Source organism: Cervus canadensis, chromosome 33, assembly GCF_019320065.1.
Source record: "Cervus canadensis isolate Bull #8, Minnesota chromosome 33, ASM1932006v1, whole genome shotgun sequence".
Lineage (NCBI taxonomy): Eukaryota > Metazoa > Chordata > Mammalia > Artiodactyla > Cervidae > Cervus > Cervus canadensis.
This window is the reverse complement of record NC_057418.1, coordinates 10,032,715-10,051,156: the sequence shown is the minus strand read 5'-3', so window position 1 is coordinate 10,051,156 and position 18,442 is coordinate 10,032,715. Positions and strand designations below refer to the sequence as shown.

The 18,442-nt window shown below is 42.0% G+C and overlaps 1 protein-coding gene across 6 annotated transcripts in view; it reads left to right on the top strand.

Annotated features, from left to right (window-relative positions):
- Window positions 1-18,442, top strand: part of MAP7 (microtubule associated protein 7) — a 171,603-nt gene that overhangs the window by 119,321 nt on the left and 33,840 nt on the right. For all 6 annotated transcript variants that reach the window (XM_043456977.1, XM_043456980.1, XM_043456978.1 and 3 more), the window contains exons 4-5: window positions 15,205-15,368; window positions 16,646-16,763. In XM_043456977.1, coding sequence (XP_043312912.1) covers window positions 15,205-15,368; window positions 16,646-16,763 — 282 coding nt within the window. The remainder of the gene's footprint in view (window positions 1-15,204; window positions 15,369-16,645; window positions 16,764-18,442) is intronic.

Genomic DNA, 18,442 nt, shown 5'->3' with positions numbered 1-18,442 from the left:
CTTAAGTTCTCTGAGTAGAAATTAATCTTCAGAAATACACAAACATATAAATGTGCCCTTACGTTTGTGGAAGAGTCATCTAAAATCTAGCATCTAATTTAATCTGTGCCTTAGAATGCAAAAGGGCTATTTCTAAAAAATTTTAGTACTAAGAGAAAAGTAAAGGGCATCTGATAAACTACCCATAAACTGTGGTCTGCAGGAACTATGATGGCTGTGGAATAGTGTTTTTGAAAAAAATGGCAGGTAGGGTGGAGGAATGGCTATTATCTCAAAGATCTTTGGAGTGTGCTTTTTGAAAACACAAAAGCAGTTGATAATATCAACTATTACCAAATTTTGAAAGTTTAAAGCTTTCCAAGTATAAAGGAAAAAAAAAAAAAAGAATATATCCCAGAAATTCCAACAAAGCAAAGTTGAAAGCAATTGGCTGGTGAAATTGATTATTTCCTGTTGAATGTAGGCTGAAATTAATATTGAAATCATTGAAGTTTTTTTTTAAGACCACATTTTTAAAAGCAAAGTAGAAAGAAGGAGAATAAAGATCTTTGCTTTGGGTGACATGTCATGTTTGTATTGTTTTGCAAACAGAGGGTCTGTTAATAACTTTCTGTGGGTTAAATCTCTGAGTCATGCTTTAATGCATTATGATAGGATTATGTCATGTGGCCTGCTGTTTCTACATTATCCTTCAATTTATCACATAAAATCAGGCATAATTCTTGAAGTGTGGGACTGTTCTGTTCATCTGGTTGCGCATATATACTCTGAAAGCTTTATTTTTCTGCCTTAAAAGGTTTTCTCATGAAGAAATGTCCTCAACTAGTCTATTTCATCTGACTCTAATTCAGGCCATTCCTTCAAACTTCTCTCTTGACTATTTTTACCATCTCTCTTCTAAGCTTTAATTTTGTTTTTTTCCTGGGCTAGGTGGGGAGAATTGTTATTTGTTCTCATGATTTCTACTCTCCTGTTTTGATATTATGGGTTCCACATTCCCAACGCACTCTTTAAGGTAGTAGATGCTTTTCTATCATCTGAAACTCAACTTCTATACAATAAATTGTCCATCAACTTTCACTCCGAGTGATTGCCATGTACCAGTCACTTGCACCAATATGCCTTCCACCCTTCCCCACCCCCACAGCATTATTTTTCAGGTTTTGGGTTTTTGTGTTTTGATACTTTCTGCTGCTGCTGGAGGCATTGGCGTCTTTCTGACTGCCAGCCTTAACTACTGCATCTTTCACAGAATAACATGTTCTCTTCCTGGCAGTCCAGTGCTGCCTGCCTGGGCCCCACGCTGGCCTGCTAAGCCTCTTGTAGGTGCCGCTGGTCAGTCTGGACTCAGCCTGGTCCTCCAGTTGTGGCTTCAGGCTTGTAGGTGGAGGTTGCCTCACAGCCTGTCCCTCAACCCACAAAGTCACAGGTCCAGGTCCTTTGTCTTCACCAGCGGTCTCAGATCCTTGCCTTTAAATTTGCTGCTTCTGCTATCATCCTACTGCAGACTTTAATAAATTTTGATTTCAGTTACCCAAAACTGTCTCACTGATGTACTTCATTCGTCCAGCTCTGTCGCATTCAGTACTAGTCCTTCTTTTTGAAGCCTTCCTAGTTTTTGTGATCTTTTCCCTTTTGGAAACTCTCATTTTCTTACTATATAATGTATCTTGCATCACTATCATGTTTTAGCTATTTTATATGTTACTGAACTTCTTCTATTGGGACTTTATAGAACTTACTAGTTGTATATATTTTAAGCTTTTAAAGAGTCTAGTCAGAGTTTTCTAATTCTTTTTATCCCAGTACCTAGGGCTAAATATAACACAGATGCATAATAAATATTTTCTGACTATACTCAAACCTTTAGTTAAATGCTAATAATATTATTATTAATAATCATGTTAATTGAGCACTGACCATGGGCAAAGCACTGTTCTAAGCACTTCACTATGTACTATCCCACTTAGAAGCAAATTAACACAATGGTTGTCCTTTCTGTTGTGTAAGCCTGCCATAGTTACTGATGTAAGTTATTTTATGCATTGTTTTTTATTTTTTAAAAAATGCATTGGGATAATTTAGCTTAAGGAAGGAACTGAACCTTTAAAAATGGGATAGTTAATGGTCCCTTTTTTCTTTCTGCCATATCAGCTGTTTATGTACAGGGTCACCAAGGTCCATGTTTATGTTCATCAACAAATGGCGATGCTGTTAAATAGAGGAGTCCCTATGCTTTGGATTCAGGTGGTGGGTTTTTTCAGGTTTCAGAGCTGGGCACATACCCAGCTCTCATGGAGAGGAAAGGCCTTTCTGCTTCCCCATACAGGCAGGGCACGTGCGTGCTGTCCTCACTGTCCACTGGACATAGACCCAGAGGGTAAATGTAAGTGTTGCAGCAGATTCTGACATCTTTTTGGAAATATTTTGTGGCATTGACCATTTGTTCACCTTGGAGTCATTAAGAGTGTGAGAACTTGGATAGATCCTGGTTACTAACTTCTCTTCTCAAACATCTGCAAGAATCAAGGCCTGTGAAATTTATGTAATATAAATTTTTGACTTTAGGTAAAGTAATACCACCACTACCACCACCACCTCATTTTTTAAAAAGCTATTTCATGCTATTTTAAGTCACATATTCATTCACCAAGTATTTGATGTGGGGTCACTATTGAGCTAGAAACCCTGGTGCTATTGAAATGAAAGATCAATTTTCTAACTTCCTAGAACTTATATTGCTCTGCCCTCCACCTGGAATATTTGGCCTGACAGATGCATGTAAATAATTTTCTCTTCTCTTTCAGGTATTGTTTAAATGCCATCTATTTAGTGAGGCCTTCCCTGGCCATCTTCCTCAGATTTGCAGCTTCCCAAACTAGCACCCTCTATTTTTCTCCATGTCATTCGCAACATCTAAGCATGTATATATTGATATTCTACTTGTTTATTGTCTTCTCTGCTTTCACTGGAATATAAGCTTATTATAAGAAAGGACTTATGTCATTTTTTTAAACTTCTGTAGCCTAGTACCTAGAAAAGGGCCTGGCACACAGTTGATGTCTAACAGCTGTTGGTTGAATGGTAAGCAAATAGTCTGTGCATTTCAATGTATGTGCAGCAGGTATACTGCAAATTAGTTCAGTCAGTTCAGTTAAGTCTCTCAGTCGTGTACGACTCTTTGCGACCCCATGAATCGCAGCACGCCAGGCCTCCCTGTCCATCACAAACTCCCAGAGTTTACTCAAACTTATGTCTATCGACTCGGTGATGCCATCCAGCCATCTCATCCTCTGTCGTCCCCTTCTCCTCCTGCCCCCAATCCCTCCCAGCATCAGGGTCTTTTCCAATGAGTCAACTCTTCACATGAGGGGCCAAAGTATTAGAGTTTCAGCTTCAGCATCAGTCCGTCCAATGAACACCCAGGACTGATCTCCTTTAGGATGGACTGGTTGGATCTCCTTGCAGGTCCAAGGGAGTCTCAAGAGTCTTCTCCAACACCATAGTTCAAAAGCATCAATTCTTTGGTGCTCAGCTTTCTTCACAGTCCAACTCTCATGTCCATACATGACCACTGGAAAAACCATAGCCTTGACTAGACAGACCTTTGTTGGTAAAAGTAATGTCTCTGCTTTTTAATATGCTATCTAGGTTGGTCATAACTTTCCTTCCAAGGAGTAAGAGACTTTTAATTTCATGGCTGCAATCACCATCTGCAGTGATTTTGGAGCCCCCAAAAATAAAGTCTGACACTGTTTTCACTGTCTCCCCATCTATTTCCCATGAAGTGATGGGACCAGATGCCATGATCTTAGTTTTCTGAATGTTGAGCTTTAAGCCAACTTTTTCACTCTCCTCTTTCACTTTCATCAGATCAGAAGGCTCTTTAGTTCCTCTTCACTTTCTGCCATAAGGGTGGTGTCATCTGCATATCTGAGGTTAGTGATATTTTTCCCAGCAATCTTGATTCCAGCTTGTGCTTCTTCCAGTCCAGCGTTTCTCATGATGTACTCTGCATATAAGTTAAATAAGCAGGGTGACAATATACATACAGCCTTGACGTACTCCTTTTCCTATTTGGAGCCAGTCTGTTGTTCCATGTCCAGTTCTAACTGTTGCTTCCTGACCTGCATATAGGTTTCTCAAGAGGCAGGTCAGGTGGTCTGGAGTGCCCATCTCTTTCAGAATTTTCCACAGTTTATTGTGATCCACACAGTCAAAGGCTTTGGCATAGTCAATAAAGCAGAAATAGATGTTTTTCTGGAACTCTCTTGCTTTTTCGATGATCCAGCAGATGTTGGCATTTTGATCTCTGGTTCCTCTGCCTTTTCTAAAACCAGCTTGAACATCTGGAAGTTCATGGTTCACGTATTGCTGAAGCCTGGCTTGGAGAATTTTGGGCATTACTTTACTAGCGTGTGAGATGAGTGCAATTGTGCGGCAGTTTGAGCATTCTTTGGCATTGCCTCTCTTAGGGATTGGAATGAAAATGGACCTTTTCCAGTCCTGTGGCCACTGCTGAGTTTTCCAAATTTGCTGGCATATTGAGTGCAGCACTTTCACATCATCATATTTCAGGATTTGAAATAGCTCAACTGGAATTCCATCACCTCCACTAGCTTTGTTCATAGTGATGCTTTCTAAGGCCCACTTGACTTCACATTCCAGGATGTCTGGCTCTAGGTGAGTGATCACACCATCATGATTATCTGGGTCGTTAGATATTACCAAATTAACAGTAATATCTGTCCTTATAACATCCAGTCAAACAAGTCTGAAAAATCTCATTCTTAAGCAGTTTCTCTGTTAGATGAACAAGGACACAAAGATAATCTATATAATGGTTGTACCCTGAAACTACTTGGTCTTCAGATATGTTATGAAACTAATAATCCTACAGTATGCTGACAAATTCTAAGGAATGTATGAGGAATATTAGGCAGGCAAGAAGTTTTCTGTGTTTAGGAAGATATAAGGTTTCCCTTTCTGAAGGTGATGCAGATTAAGTTTGAGGTGTGGATCAGAGGCTTTCAAGAGTGTGAAATCATGAGAGATCAGCAGTGAATTGTGTGAGCGACTCCCGTCGCTCATGAAGAAAAGAATTAAATCTCTCAAGTCCCTCGTTCAGTTCATTCATAGTGGGTTTCCTGGCCGAGTTCAAAGCTGTGCAGGAGATCTGTCAGAATGTAATATGTGAGAAACAACCAGAGGATAATATGAAAACGATTTTGATGTTCAATTAGATTATATTTGCCTTGTTTCTCAGATAAATTCACCAGACTTTCTCGCCCCTCCAGTCACAACTTCTCTGCTTTGCCTCCCTTCCCCACTCCTCCAGTGTCAGTGTGTTGTCAAGTCAGGGGAAGCGATGTTAATAAGAGTGTGGTCAAGACATACATGGTCCTTTCAATCTGGCTTAGAATGTTCATCTCAAAAATGTTGACAGAGTAGAATTAATTCGTAAACCACCAGTGATGCCGTACTCTGATTAGAATCACAAGTGAAATTGTCCCTGGTTTCACACGTCACGTTATTATTATTATTGCTAGACATATAAGGAAGTCATTGGTTTTGACAAAACTGTCCTCAGTACACATATACACACACACACACCCGAAAAACCCAGACTTTGGGCTTTGGGAAAAACCAAATATATGCTGGATAAAACTTGGACAGATCTGTGGTCACCCGTGGCTTCTGGTTTCCAAAAGTTGTCTCTTAATGAATTGAGTGTACAAAATCTCGCAAGGCTGCCAGGCAGGCTGTGAACAACCAAGGGTCAGAGTACACGTGAGTGGGAGGGCTGCAGATGTGAGTGCATACCGCAGCTCTGCATCAGGAGACAGGCACAGGACTGGGAAGAAGAAACGCTTCTTGTGGGATGGATTAAATAACACAGGCTGAAGCTGTAACATCAGGTGAATCACTGTGACTAAGCAGTCATTATTTATTTTTCCCAAGTTTGCTCTGCCTGTAAAGCTGACAGTGAAAAGGTCTTAAAGCCTGAAAAGTAAGGGGTCTTGTAAATGGATGATGAAGGCCAAGAGAGATGTGAGAAAATCAGGATCTCCACTTGGGGCGCCCACCTTCTCCCAGTCTAGAGGAGGAGCCTTAGTGATGGGAAGTATTCCAAATCCTGTCTTTTAGCATAATGGTTCCTTGTTTGCTTCTGGAGTCAGACAGTCCAGAATTTGGATTCCAGTCCCCCCATTGACTTACTGTGGGACCTCAGGCAGGTTACTTCACTTCTCTGTAAGTTTAGCAGCCGTGTCTCCCTGCCAGGTGACTGTGAAGGTACTGCCTATAAATCACCTGGTGTCAGCACAAAGACCTGAGCGCAGCTCACCAGGACGATTGTGATGATACAGGTGAGGACGGCAGGTCAGGTGACTCCAGAGACTGGCTGACATGCCTGGGGCTGGAGAAGCCAGTGCTTCTGCGCTCCGGGGAGGCAGAGAGAGAGGGGCCTTTGTGCTTCCCGGTCTAGTAGTAGGCTGGCTCAGCAAGACAGCGAGGGAAGAGGATGGCAGCACTTTTGGAGGAGTGAAAGTGGATTAGGGTCGAGGCAGCAAGATTCCAAGGACGATCATCGCTACGTGTGCTTTAGCAAAACTCTACTGACTTTAGCTGAGGCCTAGCTAAACACTCCGTGGAGCCTAGCTCTGAAGATAAGAAGTCCTGGCAGAGTGTTGCTCTCCTGTCTCAAAAGAAAATGTCTTTCACAGGTATAAGCTCCTCAGGTCTGCCCTGGTCCACCACTGTGTCCAGGGATGAAGGCAGAGCAGGAGGTCTGCTCAGACAGGAGATGCAGTGTTGTATCCTACAAGGTCACTTTTATTACCAGGCAGTTCTCCAGGGTAATATTCAAATGAGAGGAGAGTGGGAAACAATGTAAATGACTGGTTGAGAAAGAAGGCTTTGAATTAACACTAAGGCTCAATGTAAATCACTTTGCTTGGAGGTCATATAACCCTTTAATTCCTTAGCTCATTCCTCATCAGACTTAACTTTAATCATCTGCTAAACAAGTCATTGTTTTATGTGGGGAAAGACTCAGAAACATGTAAGGGCAGAGTAATTACCATCTGGCGTACAGGTAGAAGTGCAGAGGAGCTATGGGCCTGACCATGGTGCCAGGGAAGGCTTTTCAGAGGAAGAGCCGTTTGACCTAGAACTTGAAAGATGACTGATGTTTGCCAGGTGGGAAGAGCCGTTTGGGGCAGGGGTAGCACGTAAAAATGTAGAGGATCATATGGTCAATCTAAGGAGCTGAACCAGGGGACAGGGGGACCTAACAGATCTTCAGGCAGGACTATGACACTAGGTTTTGTTTGGGAGTGGGGCCGGTGGCAGGGGGAGGGAGATGTCTGAGAACGGTATGCAGGATGGTTGTGAAGAGGAAACAGACTAACCCCCAGGAGTAAGAAAAAAAAGGAGGGCTTGAATACAACAGAATCGGAAGGATGAGAGAGAAGGCACTAAATTCTGATGTAGAATGTAAAGGTGGAAGTGTTGAGTTGGGTTGAAGCATCCATGAAGGAGAAATTGAGGGTGACTCCAAGGGATCTTCGTAAACCATTGGGAGGTCATGTATCTGCTATCAGAATGGAGAAGGCGGAGCAGGTTCCGGTTTGAGGTAGGGATGACGAGTGAGGTTATATGATGGATCGGACAAGGAGATTCAAGAGGAAATTTTAGGCGGGCAGTTGTGAATTTGGAGGAAGTATTGTATAGTAACTGAAAGTACAGGCTTTACAATCAGATCTGAATTATAATTTCAACTCTTCCTCTTTTAGACACTGTGATTCTGGGAGAGCTATTTATCTCCTTCGGGTTTGTGTGTGTGTGTGTGTGTTTTCATTTTGTCCTTACTGCCAGACAAGATGGAATTATTATTCCACATTTATTACAATTTTGTTTTCATTTGCCTGATAGGTTTTGTTCATTCATTATTTTATGATTTTTTAACACTTTGTTTTAGGTTTGTTTCTTTTAAACAACATGTTGTTCAGTTGCTCAGCTTTGTCCTCCTCTTTGTGACCCCATGGACTGCCGCACACCAGGCTTCAACATAACTTGGGCATTTTGGATTTTGGCCTGGTCTAAAAGTCTCGATCTTAACTAGTAGGCTTAGTTTTAGTCCTCTTAAACTTTCTTTCTTTCCCCTTGCTGTGGTAGGGGTAGGGTTGGTGGAGTGGAGGTGTGGGGGTTACAGGTACACAGTCCCTACTGGGTACCGGCACTGCGCTGAACACTTTGTATGTTACCGTGGGCTCCTCTGGCAGCTCTGGCAGGAAGACGGTCGGAGGAGACAGGACCACAGAAGTCGCTCTGCAACAGGGGAGTGGCAGGAGGGGGTGGACTCGGTTCCTGTGAAGCCAGAGCTGCTTCTCCATCCAGTACCCTTTTGCTTCAAACTCCTTTCAGTACGGGAGTCACTGCCGCTTGGTACAAGAGTCCAGTTTCTAAATAGAGCCCAGGCTGACGGTGGGCTTCCCCTTCGTGGGGCACTAACCTAATGTTACAGTGTCTTGGTGGCAGCAGCCCAGGGATGGGACTGGACTGTTCACGTCCAGGGGCCACAGTGGGTTTTCGTTTCATTTTTATATTACGATCTCAGAGTCCAGGAGAAAATGCTCACGTCACAAGAGCAAAGGTTAATGATATTCATCACAGGTCCTTTTTGGACATGTTATTCTTTCATAGAGCTCTGTGAAATTAGTGATGGTTAATGATTTAAATACTGAATGAGTTGTTATACAGTCTCTTCATACCGCCATGGCAGACTACTGTCGAATGCATGGCTTAAACAACAAATTTTTTTCTCTTAGCAATTCTGGAGGCTGGAAAGTTTAAGATCAAGGCTCTGGTAGGCTTCTGTTCCTGATGAGAGGCTCTTCCTGACATGGATGACTTGCTTTGTTCTTACCTGGTCTTTCTTCTGAGCATGGAAAGAGAGGGAGAGAGAGCTCCCTGGTATCTCTTTTCTATAAGGGAGTAATCATTTGAAAAGACCCTGATGCTGGGAAAGATTGAAGGCGGGAGGAGAAGGGGACGACAGAGGATGAGATGGTTGGATGGCATCACCGACTGGATGGACATGAGTTTGAGTAAACTCCGGGAGTTGGTGATGGGAAGGGAGGCCTGGCGTGCGGCAGTCCATGGGGTCGCAAAGAGTCGGACACGACTGAGCAACTGAACTGAATCCTATTGGATTAGGTCCCTACCCTTATGATCTCACATAATCATGATCATCTCCTGAAGGCCCTAGCTCCAGATGCAGTCACTTTGGGCAGTAGGGATTCCGTGTACAAATTGCTGGGAGAGGAGACACAATTCAGTCCATAGCAAGTGTTGATTTCTTTTTCTTATGCTCAGAAGTCTTATTTCTTAATGAGAAAATACAAAACTTTGTTATTATATATCATCCACAGGGAATATTTTAGGTAACTCAACCTCTTAGGGTAAGTTAACTTTCAATTCTTATTAAAATATTGAAATCTTTTATGCATTATCCTTCTGTTTAAAGGGTCACAGGATCTGTACTTGGTCATAATCCTGGTGCTCACCACCATTCTCTGCAATAATATGAAACCATTGTTTGCTATTTCACCATTATTTGCCTGTTTTCTGTATGACTGTGTAAAGATGACAATTATTTAAGAAGGCACTGCAATAGGATCTCCACTTCCTGGTAGAAAATAGAAGGGGAAGTTAAGAGTTTGATGAAGAAATGCTGTTCATTTAGAAGATTATTTGGGATAAAACTAATTGTTATTGTCATAATATCTAGCTCTGTTTTGATTGATAGCACAAGCTTAAGAACTACCTTGAATTTTCTGAATTGAAATTATGGTGACAAATTTGACAGTAATGGCTAATATTTATTGAATGCTTACCAAGTGCCGAGAACTATTCTGTGTTAGGTGTAATGCTTTTTTTAATCCTCACAGTAAACACTATGAGAAGGTCCCGTATTTAGCCACAATTTACCTTGACAGAAGTGAGGAGTAAGGAAGTTAAATAATTTGTCTAAGACCACACAGTTAAGGGTAAATAAGTCAAGAAGTACAATTGTTCTCAATGAATCAGGAAGTAATTATTAAGGCCCTTGCTTATATACAAGTTGTGAAAAACACTATATGTGTATGTGCACTCAGTCTGACTCTTTGTGACCCCATGGACTGTAACTCACCAGGTTCCTCTGTCCATGGAATTTTCCAGGCAAGAATACTGGAGTGGGTTGCCATTTCCTTTTCCAGGGGGGTCTTCCAGACCCAGGGATTGAACCTGTGTCTCTTTCATCTCCTGCATTGGTAGGCAGGTTCTTTACTAGCTGAGCCACTGAGGAAGCCCTGAAAAATACTGTAGTGAGTGGGGGAAAAGGGGAGGGTAATAGTCACTTGCTACACGGAAATCAGAATATAAGAAATGCTTAAGTTTGTGGTAGATGTCATAAGACCTGCATTGAGCCCTGAAGAGATGAAATTTCTGGAGAAGTTAAGAGCAGTGGTCCTCCATGTATGCCATCATGGATCACTTGGGACCAAAATAACCTAGGAGGTTTGTTTAGAATGCAGATTACTAGGCCTCATCCTGGGAGCAGTAAAAATAATTGAGGATTATAACCCAGCAATCTGCATTTATGAGACTACAGGCTTCAGCAACATGTGAACCGTGAACTTCCAGATGTTCAAGCTGGTTTTAGAAAAGGTTTTTAGAACCAGAGATCAAATTGCCAACATCCGCTGGATCATCAAAAAAGCAAGAGAGTTCCAGAAAAACATCTATTTCTGCTTTATTGACTATGCCAAAGCCTTTGACTGTGTGGATCACAATAAACTGTGGAAAATTCTTAAAAAGATGGGAATACCAGACCACCTGACCTGCTTCTTGAGAAACCTGTATGCAGGTCAGGAAGCAACAGTTAGAACTGGACATGGAAAAACAGACTGGTTCCAAATCGGGGAAAGGAGTACGTCAAGGCTGTATATTGTCACCCTGCTTATTTAACTTATATGCAGAGTACATCATGAGAAACTCTGGGCTGGAGGAAGCACAAGCTGGAATCAAGATTGCAGGGGAAATATCACTAACCTCAGATATGCAGATGACACCACCCTTATGGCAGAAAGTGAAGAAGAACTGAAGAGCCTCTTGATGAAAGTGAAAGAGGACAGTGAAAAAGTTGGCTTAAAGCTCAACATTCAGAAAACTAAGATCATGGCATCTGGTCCCATCACTTCGTGGGAAATAGATGGGGAAACAGTGTCAGACTTTATTTTTCTGGGCTCCAGAATCACTGCAGATGGTGACTGAAGCCATGAAATTAAGAGACGCTTACTCCTTGGAAGGAAAGTTATGACCAACCTAGACAGCACATTAAAAAGCAGAGACATTACTTTGCAAACAAAGGTCTATCTAGTCAAGGCTATGGTTTTTCCAGTGGTCATGTAAGGATGTGAGAGTTGGACTATAAAGAAAGCTGAGCGCCAAAAAATTGATGCTTTTGAACTGTGGTGTTGAAGAAGACTCTTGAGAGTTGCTTGGACTGCAAGGAGATCCAACCAGTCCATCCTAAAGGAAATTCAGTCCTGGGTATTCATTGGAAGGACTGATGTTGAAGCTGAAACTCCAATACTTCGGCCACCTGATGCGGAGAGCTGACTCATTTGAAAAGACCCTGTTGCTGGGAAAGATTGAGGGCAGGAGGAGAAGGGGACAACAGAGGATGAGATGGTTGGATGGCATGACCGACTCAATGGACATGGGTTTGGGTGGACTCTGGGAGTTGGTGATGGACAGGGAGGCCTGGCGTGCTGCTATTCATGGGGTTGCAAAGAGTCAGACACGACTGAGCACCTGAACTAAACTGCCTTATAGGATGACTGGATTGAAACAAGGATAGCAACTTTCCCAACAACCACAACCTTGGGAGCAAAGAGATGGGGGAGGTATGGTTTGTTTGAGAGGTGCAATAAGGCAAAAGGTCTCTAGGGAGAATGAGGGGCCAGGTTTAGGTAGGACTTGTTTCACTTAGCATAGTATTCTCTAGGTTCATCTGTGTTGTCACAATAACAAGATTTCATTATTTTTTATGGCTGAGTGATATCCCATGGCCCGTGTTTGCTACATCTTCTTTATCCATTCATCTATTGATACAGACACTTACATAGCTTCCATGACTTGGTTATTGTGAATAATGCTGTCCATGTTACTTTTAACATATGTTTTCAGAGTATTTTTTTATTTATTCAATCATTCAGTAAATATTTATTGAGTGTGTGTGCTCAGTCGTGTTTGACTCTTTGCAACCCTATGAACTGTATTCTGCCAGGTTCCTCTGTCCATGGAATTCTCCAGGCAATACTGGAGTGGGTAGCAATTCCCTCATACTACGTGCTTTTGCTCAGAGTAAATTTTTATCTTGAGCCTGAGAATCTCTTTAAAACCATGAGATTTGAACATTGGAAGCAAGGAACCTTAAAGATCAATTTCTTCATGTTTCAAGCCAGAGAAAACTGAAATCCAAATGAAATTTTCCAGGTCTCACCATGTGTTAACAGCAGAGCTGCTGGGGAAACCCAGGTCTCTGTGTACAACCCTGAGTGATGTCAGAGAACAAGCTCATCTTGGGTTTGTCCTCACCTTTTTCCTCCCATGAAAGTCAAGTCAGTTCACGTCCCTTTCAGTGGTTTTGTCTCCTGAAGTGAATAGCTCTGGAAAGATTTAATGGTAGCAGGAATACAGAATCTCTCATATTAAATATCTAGAGGAAGCTAAATGTTCTGAATTTCATTGTTTTTCTCTTAAAAAGTAAGTTTAATTTATATACCATGTAGTTTCTATACTTTGTTTGGATACTTTTGCCTACAGCATTAATAACTCACATTAAAAATGTGTTTATTGGTGGGAATGCAAGCTAGTACAGCCACTATGGAGAACAGTGTGGAGATTCCTTAAAAAACTGGAATTAGAACTGCCATATGACCCAGCAATCCCACTCCTAGGCATACACACCGAGGAAACCAGATCTGAAAGAGACACGTGCACCCCAATGTTCATCGCAGCACTGTTTATAATAGCCAGGACATGGAAGCAACCTAGATGCCCATCAGCAGACGAATGGATAAGGAAGCTATGGTACATATACACCATGGAATATTACTCAGCCGTTAAAAAGAATTCATTTGAATCAGTTCTAATGAGATGGATGAAACGAGCCCATTATACAGAGTGAAGTAAGCCAGAAAGATAAACACCAATACAGTATACTAACACATATGTATGGAATTTAGAAAGATGGTAACAATAACCCTATATGCAAGACAGAAAAAGAGACACAGATGTATAGAACAGACTTTTGGACTCTATGGGAGAAGGCGAGGGTGGGATGATCTGAGAGAACAGCGTCGAAACATGTATATTATCAAGGGTGAAACAGATCGCCAGCCCAGGTTGGATTCGTGAGACAAGTGCTCGGGGCTGGTGCATTGGGAAGACCCAGAGGGATGGGATGGGGAGGGAGGTGAGGGGGGGTTCAGGATGGGGAACACATGTAAATCCATGGCTGATTCATGTCAAGGTATGGCAAAAACCACTACAGTATTGTAAAGTAGTTAGCCTCCAACTAATAAAAATTAATGAAAAATAAATAAAAAATAAAAATGTGTTTAGCTATCATGGCTGAAGGAAGCAGCATATTAAAAAAAAAAAAAAGTTTTGTGCCCGGAAATGAGGAAAGTACGTGTATATGTAAAGAGAGGAAGCATTCCATCATTAAATAATATTTTTTTAAGGTCATATAGATTTTATTTTTTTTTCAAATGGTAAACTTTTTATTTTGCATTGAGGTATAGCCTAGCCAGTTAACAACGTTGTGGTAGTTTCAGGGGAACAGCAAAGGGACTCAGCCATATATACACATGTATCTATTCTGCCCCAAACCCCTCTTCCATCCAGGCTGGCACATAAAATTGAGAAGAGTTCCACGTGCTATACAATAGGTCCTTGTTGGTTATCCATTTTGAATATAGCAATGTGTACAAGACCTTCCCAAACTCCCCAACTCTCCCTTCCTCCTGGCAACAATAAGTTCGTTTTCTAAGTCTGTGAGTCTTTGTTTTGTAAGCTCATTCGTATCATTTCTTTTTAGATTCCACATCGAAGGGATGTTATATGATACTTCTCCTCCTCTGTCTAACTCACTTCACTCAGTATGACACTCCCTAGGTCCATCCATTAAACAATATTTTTTGAGCTGTTTATTTTTACTCCGTGATGATAATGTGTTGCCTAAATAGATTAGGAGCAATTCAGAGACAAGGTCGGCTGCTCGTTTGATCCCTCATGTCCTTTGGCTGACCCAGTGCAATATGCCCCCTGAGGTGTATCTTTCATCAAGTATCAATCTTTGGAATTTTCTCCCAAATCTTTTTTTTAATTAATTTTTATTGGTGTGTATGCTAAGTCACTTCAGTCGTGTGGACAGTAGCCCGCCAGGCTCCTCTGTCCATGGAATTCTCCAGGCAAGAATACTAGAGGGGGTTATCATGCCATCCTCCCTGGGATCTTCCCGACCCAGGGACTAAATCCACGTCTCTTATGTTTCCTGCATTGGCAGGTGGGTTGTTTTTTTTTTTTTTTTTTACTGATAGTGCCACCTGGGATTGGAATATAGTTGATATACAATGTTGTTTTCGTTTCTGCTGTATAGTAAAGTCAGTCAGTTTTACATATACACATAACCACTCTCCCAAATCCTTTTAACATTTGCAGAACCAATGCTGTGTTGAGAGGAAGCCACAGGCTTTCAATCTGAAGGATATCACATATTTTAATGAGAGAGAGACAGATGGTGCTGCTGGGTTTGAGAGTATCATATCGCTCTCAGCTTTGAGGCTAGAGTATGCGACGCATGCCTTCTTCTGCAGTAATAATGTACCAAACTGGAGGGCTGTTCCATTTCCCAAAGAACAGAATTAAGTGCATCTTCTTCCGCCTCATTGTTTGCATATTAAATTATGCTCAAAATCAACAGTCGTATTTTTTTTTCTGAAAATTTGAGGAAAGCACAGGCCATGGTTGGTTAATAAAAACCAAAGACCCCATCCATGTTTGTTAAATGTGGGCCACTTCTGCATGCCCAACTGTTAAGGTTTTAAACCTGCCTGAGTCTGGTTTCCCTTGTTTTTCCTCCTGAAGCTGCAAGAGAAATCGTCTGGTTAGAGAGAGAAGAGCGGGCCAGGCAGCACTACGAGAAGCACCTGGAGGAGCGGAAGAAGAAGCTCGAAGAGCAGAGGCTGAAGGAGGAGCGGAGGCGGGCTGCCGTGGAGGAGAAGCGGCGGCAGAGGCTGGAGGAGGACAAGGTCAGATGCTGCCCTGGGGACACGTGGGCGGCGCGTCTGTCTCAGAAACACAGCGCCTTAACTGGGAAGCTTCCCGCTGAGGTGCCGGGATGCACAGCTCGAATGTCTGTGGCAGCAGATTTGCCAGCAGTCATAGTTTCTAGGGGCTTTCCTGGTAGCTCAGACAGTAAAGAATCCACCTGCAATGCAGGAGACGTGGGTTCGATCCCTGGGTCAGGAAGATCTGCTGGAGAAGGGAACGGCTACCCCCTCCAGTATTCTGGCCTGGAAAATTCCCTGGACAGAGGAGCCTGGCAGGCTCCAGTCCATGGGGTCACAAAGAGTCAGACACGACTGAGCAATTTTCACTTGCATAGTTTCTAGGGAGGTTGTGGTGTGGAAATCAGGTTGAGAATGATGTGATTGTCACTGTTTCCACAGGACCTTTAAAAGCTCATTTCTCTGGTCTGGACCTGTAACTTGTTTATGTTTAATTCATGCATGCTGAAGTGTTAATCCCAGCAACTGGGCTTCTGTGGGGCTTTACCATTTACAAATGTTTTCACATCGATTATCTCATTTAACTCTTACTGAACCTTTGAGTGTTACCACTTTCTGTGGAAATAAAGATTTAGACGCAGAATAGCTAAGTTACACAAAGTCATACAGTCCATTAAATTGCGGGGTCGGGATTACCCGTATCCTCAGATTCTAGATTCTGTTTTTAAATACAGTACCACATGTGTTACATCTGCTTAAACTAAGACCTGCGCTACGGGCTTATGTTAGTTGATGGAAAAGCATTACACTCCCAGGAGTGTGCTAAGATGCTTCAGTCGTGTCTGACTCTTTGTGACCCTATAGACTGTAGCCCACCAGGCTCCACTGTCTATGGGATTCTCCAGGCAAGAATATGGAGTGGGTTGCCATGCCCTCCTCCAGCAGATCTTCCCAACCCAGGGATGGAACCTGCGTCTCACGACTCCTGCATTGGTAGGCAGGTTCTTTACGGCTAGCGCCTGGGAAGTCAGTGGTAACAGTAATAGTCCTTTTTTTAAGTACCCATTGTATGCCAAGGGCTTTGTCAGCTGGAACCTAATAATTTCAGTAACCACCCACCCACCCCCATGTTGATAGAACTACTTTCACCTTAAAGTGTAGAGGTTAGGAATCTTCTGAGTATTAGGACTATTAAGGTTGAAATTTAAAGTAGTACCTCTCCCTTCCCTCTGCCTTAAGTTGAAGAATCCTCCAACAAGCAGGTAGAATCTAGTCATCAACTCCTGTTCCATTTAAAGGAGCGTCATGAAGCCGTCGTGCGACGTACAATGGAGAGGAGCCAGAAGCCAAAACAGAGACAAAACCGGTGGTCATGGGGAGGTGCTCTCCACGGGAGCCCGAACATCCACAGCACAGGTAAATGGAGAAGCCGCTTTCCAAAATTACTATTTTTTTAATCACAGTTAAAGTCACAGTTACTTTTTTATTCTGTGTTTGTAAAAAAAAAACCTGCATAAATAATTAAGCTACAATGAAATGATGCTTCTACTGTTTGAGGATAAGAGGGTGATGGAGGTAAGAAGATAAGGTTCCCTCCCTCCACACAGGCTGCTTTTCTCATTTGTTACAAAGTTCTTTAAAGAAACAGAAATCTGTACAATTTTTCCCAGCAACTATTTTCAGTTCTACATTATTTTGGTAATTTATTTGCCTAGGGGTTTCAAGATTCTGGAATGGGTTAACCAGTTTTGCCTTTTTCTCTGCGAGAATCCTAGCACCCGTTGCCGATCAGGATCAATCCTATGAGCTTATGTATTCTGATCCTAAAGTATATGCAACACAAAGGCTCTATAAGAAGAAGTGCAGATTTCTGAAGCTAGAAATAGCAGTGAATGTCCAAGCACTTCCTTGTTCTTAAATTGACTTAAAATCCTACTGAAATTTGGACTTAGTGAAAGGCTTTATTTTTGTACTGTAAATTCAATGCACCTTGAATTTTATGTAGAGTGTCAGTTTCATATGTGTGAGTCTAAAAGCTTTTTTTTTTTTTTTAATTTACTTTGGAAAATCATTGTCTTACATTCTGTCCCCAGGTGGTTTTGTTGAATCATCATTCACCTTTCTCGATTTAGCAGGCCTGGACCACCACTTCACAGCTTTTGGTGGTACTAAACCTGGTACAGACCTCCTTGTGATTCGCTGATTGCCTGACCTGTAGCTAGCACCCCAGACGAGGGCCAGTTCATCAGTAGCTGAACCATTGCCACCGTAGTCATAATGCATGCTTGATATCCCACTGCATAGACCTAGATCTGGACATGGCACAGTGTCTGGCAAGTGTTGACAATATAACTCGGGTGACTTAAAGGTACTGAAATAAAGTAATTCCCTGTGATCTGCTTACTTTTTCTTTAAATGACCATTTTGGATAAAACCTTAAAGAAAGTGTTTTTTCACTGATAAATCACCTGAGGTCAAAGTGCATCCAGTTTGGCTTCATTTCACCCTGCCTCCATCAATACAGCTATTGTCAACTTTGTTTTCACATAAATAACTATGGATTTTTGTTTGTTTTCTCTATTCCCTTTCATTGCTGACATTCAGTGTATCTTCTATAGCCTCATCATTTACAAAGTCTAAAAGCATATTGCCACAACTTTCTTTCCTATGCAGTGAACCAAATTTGAAAGCATGTTTTTTCCCCCTCGGCTCTTCATGACCCAGTTGTATTTGCAGTGGGGCACATCAAATCTGCGGTCATAAGGATCATTTACATGTGATATTTCATTCTAGGTATAATTTTGCATATTTGTTCCATACCAAAAAAGCCATCATGGTATGTGCTTTTATAACATTACTTATTTTTCTTTCGTTTGCCTTCATGTTTTACATGTGCATGTTAAACAGGTAGACCTGTGCAAACTTTCAAGTTTTTTGTTTTTTTTTTTTTAGCTGCAGTGTGTGACATGCAGGATCTTAGTTCCCCCTGCAGTGGAGGCTGGGAGCCCTAATCACTGGGCTCCCAGGGAATTCCCTCCAACATTTTTGAGGGGATATCAAGTTACTTAGCTTTACTTCTTGTTTCCATGCTTAGA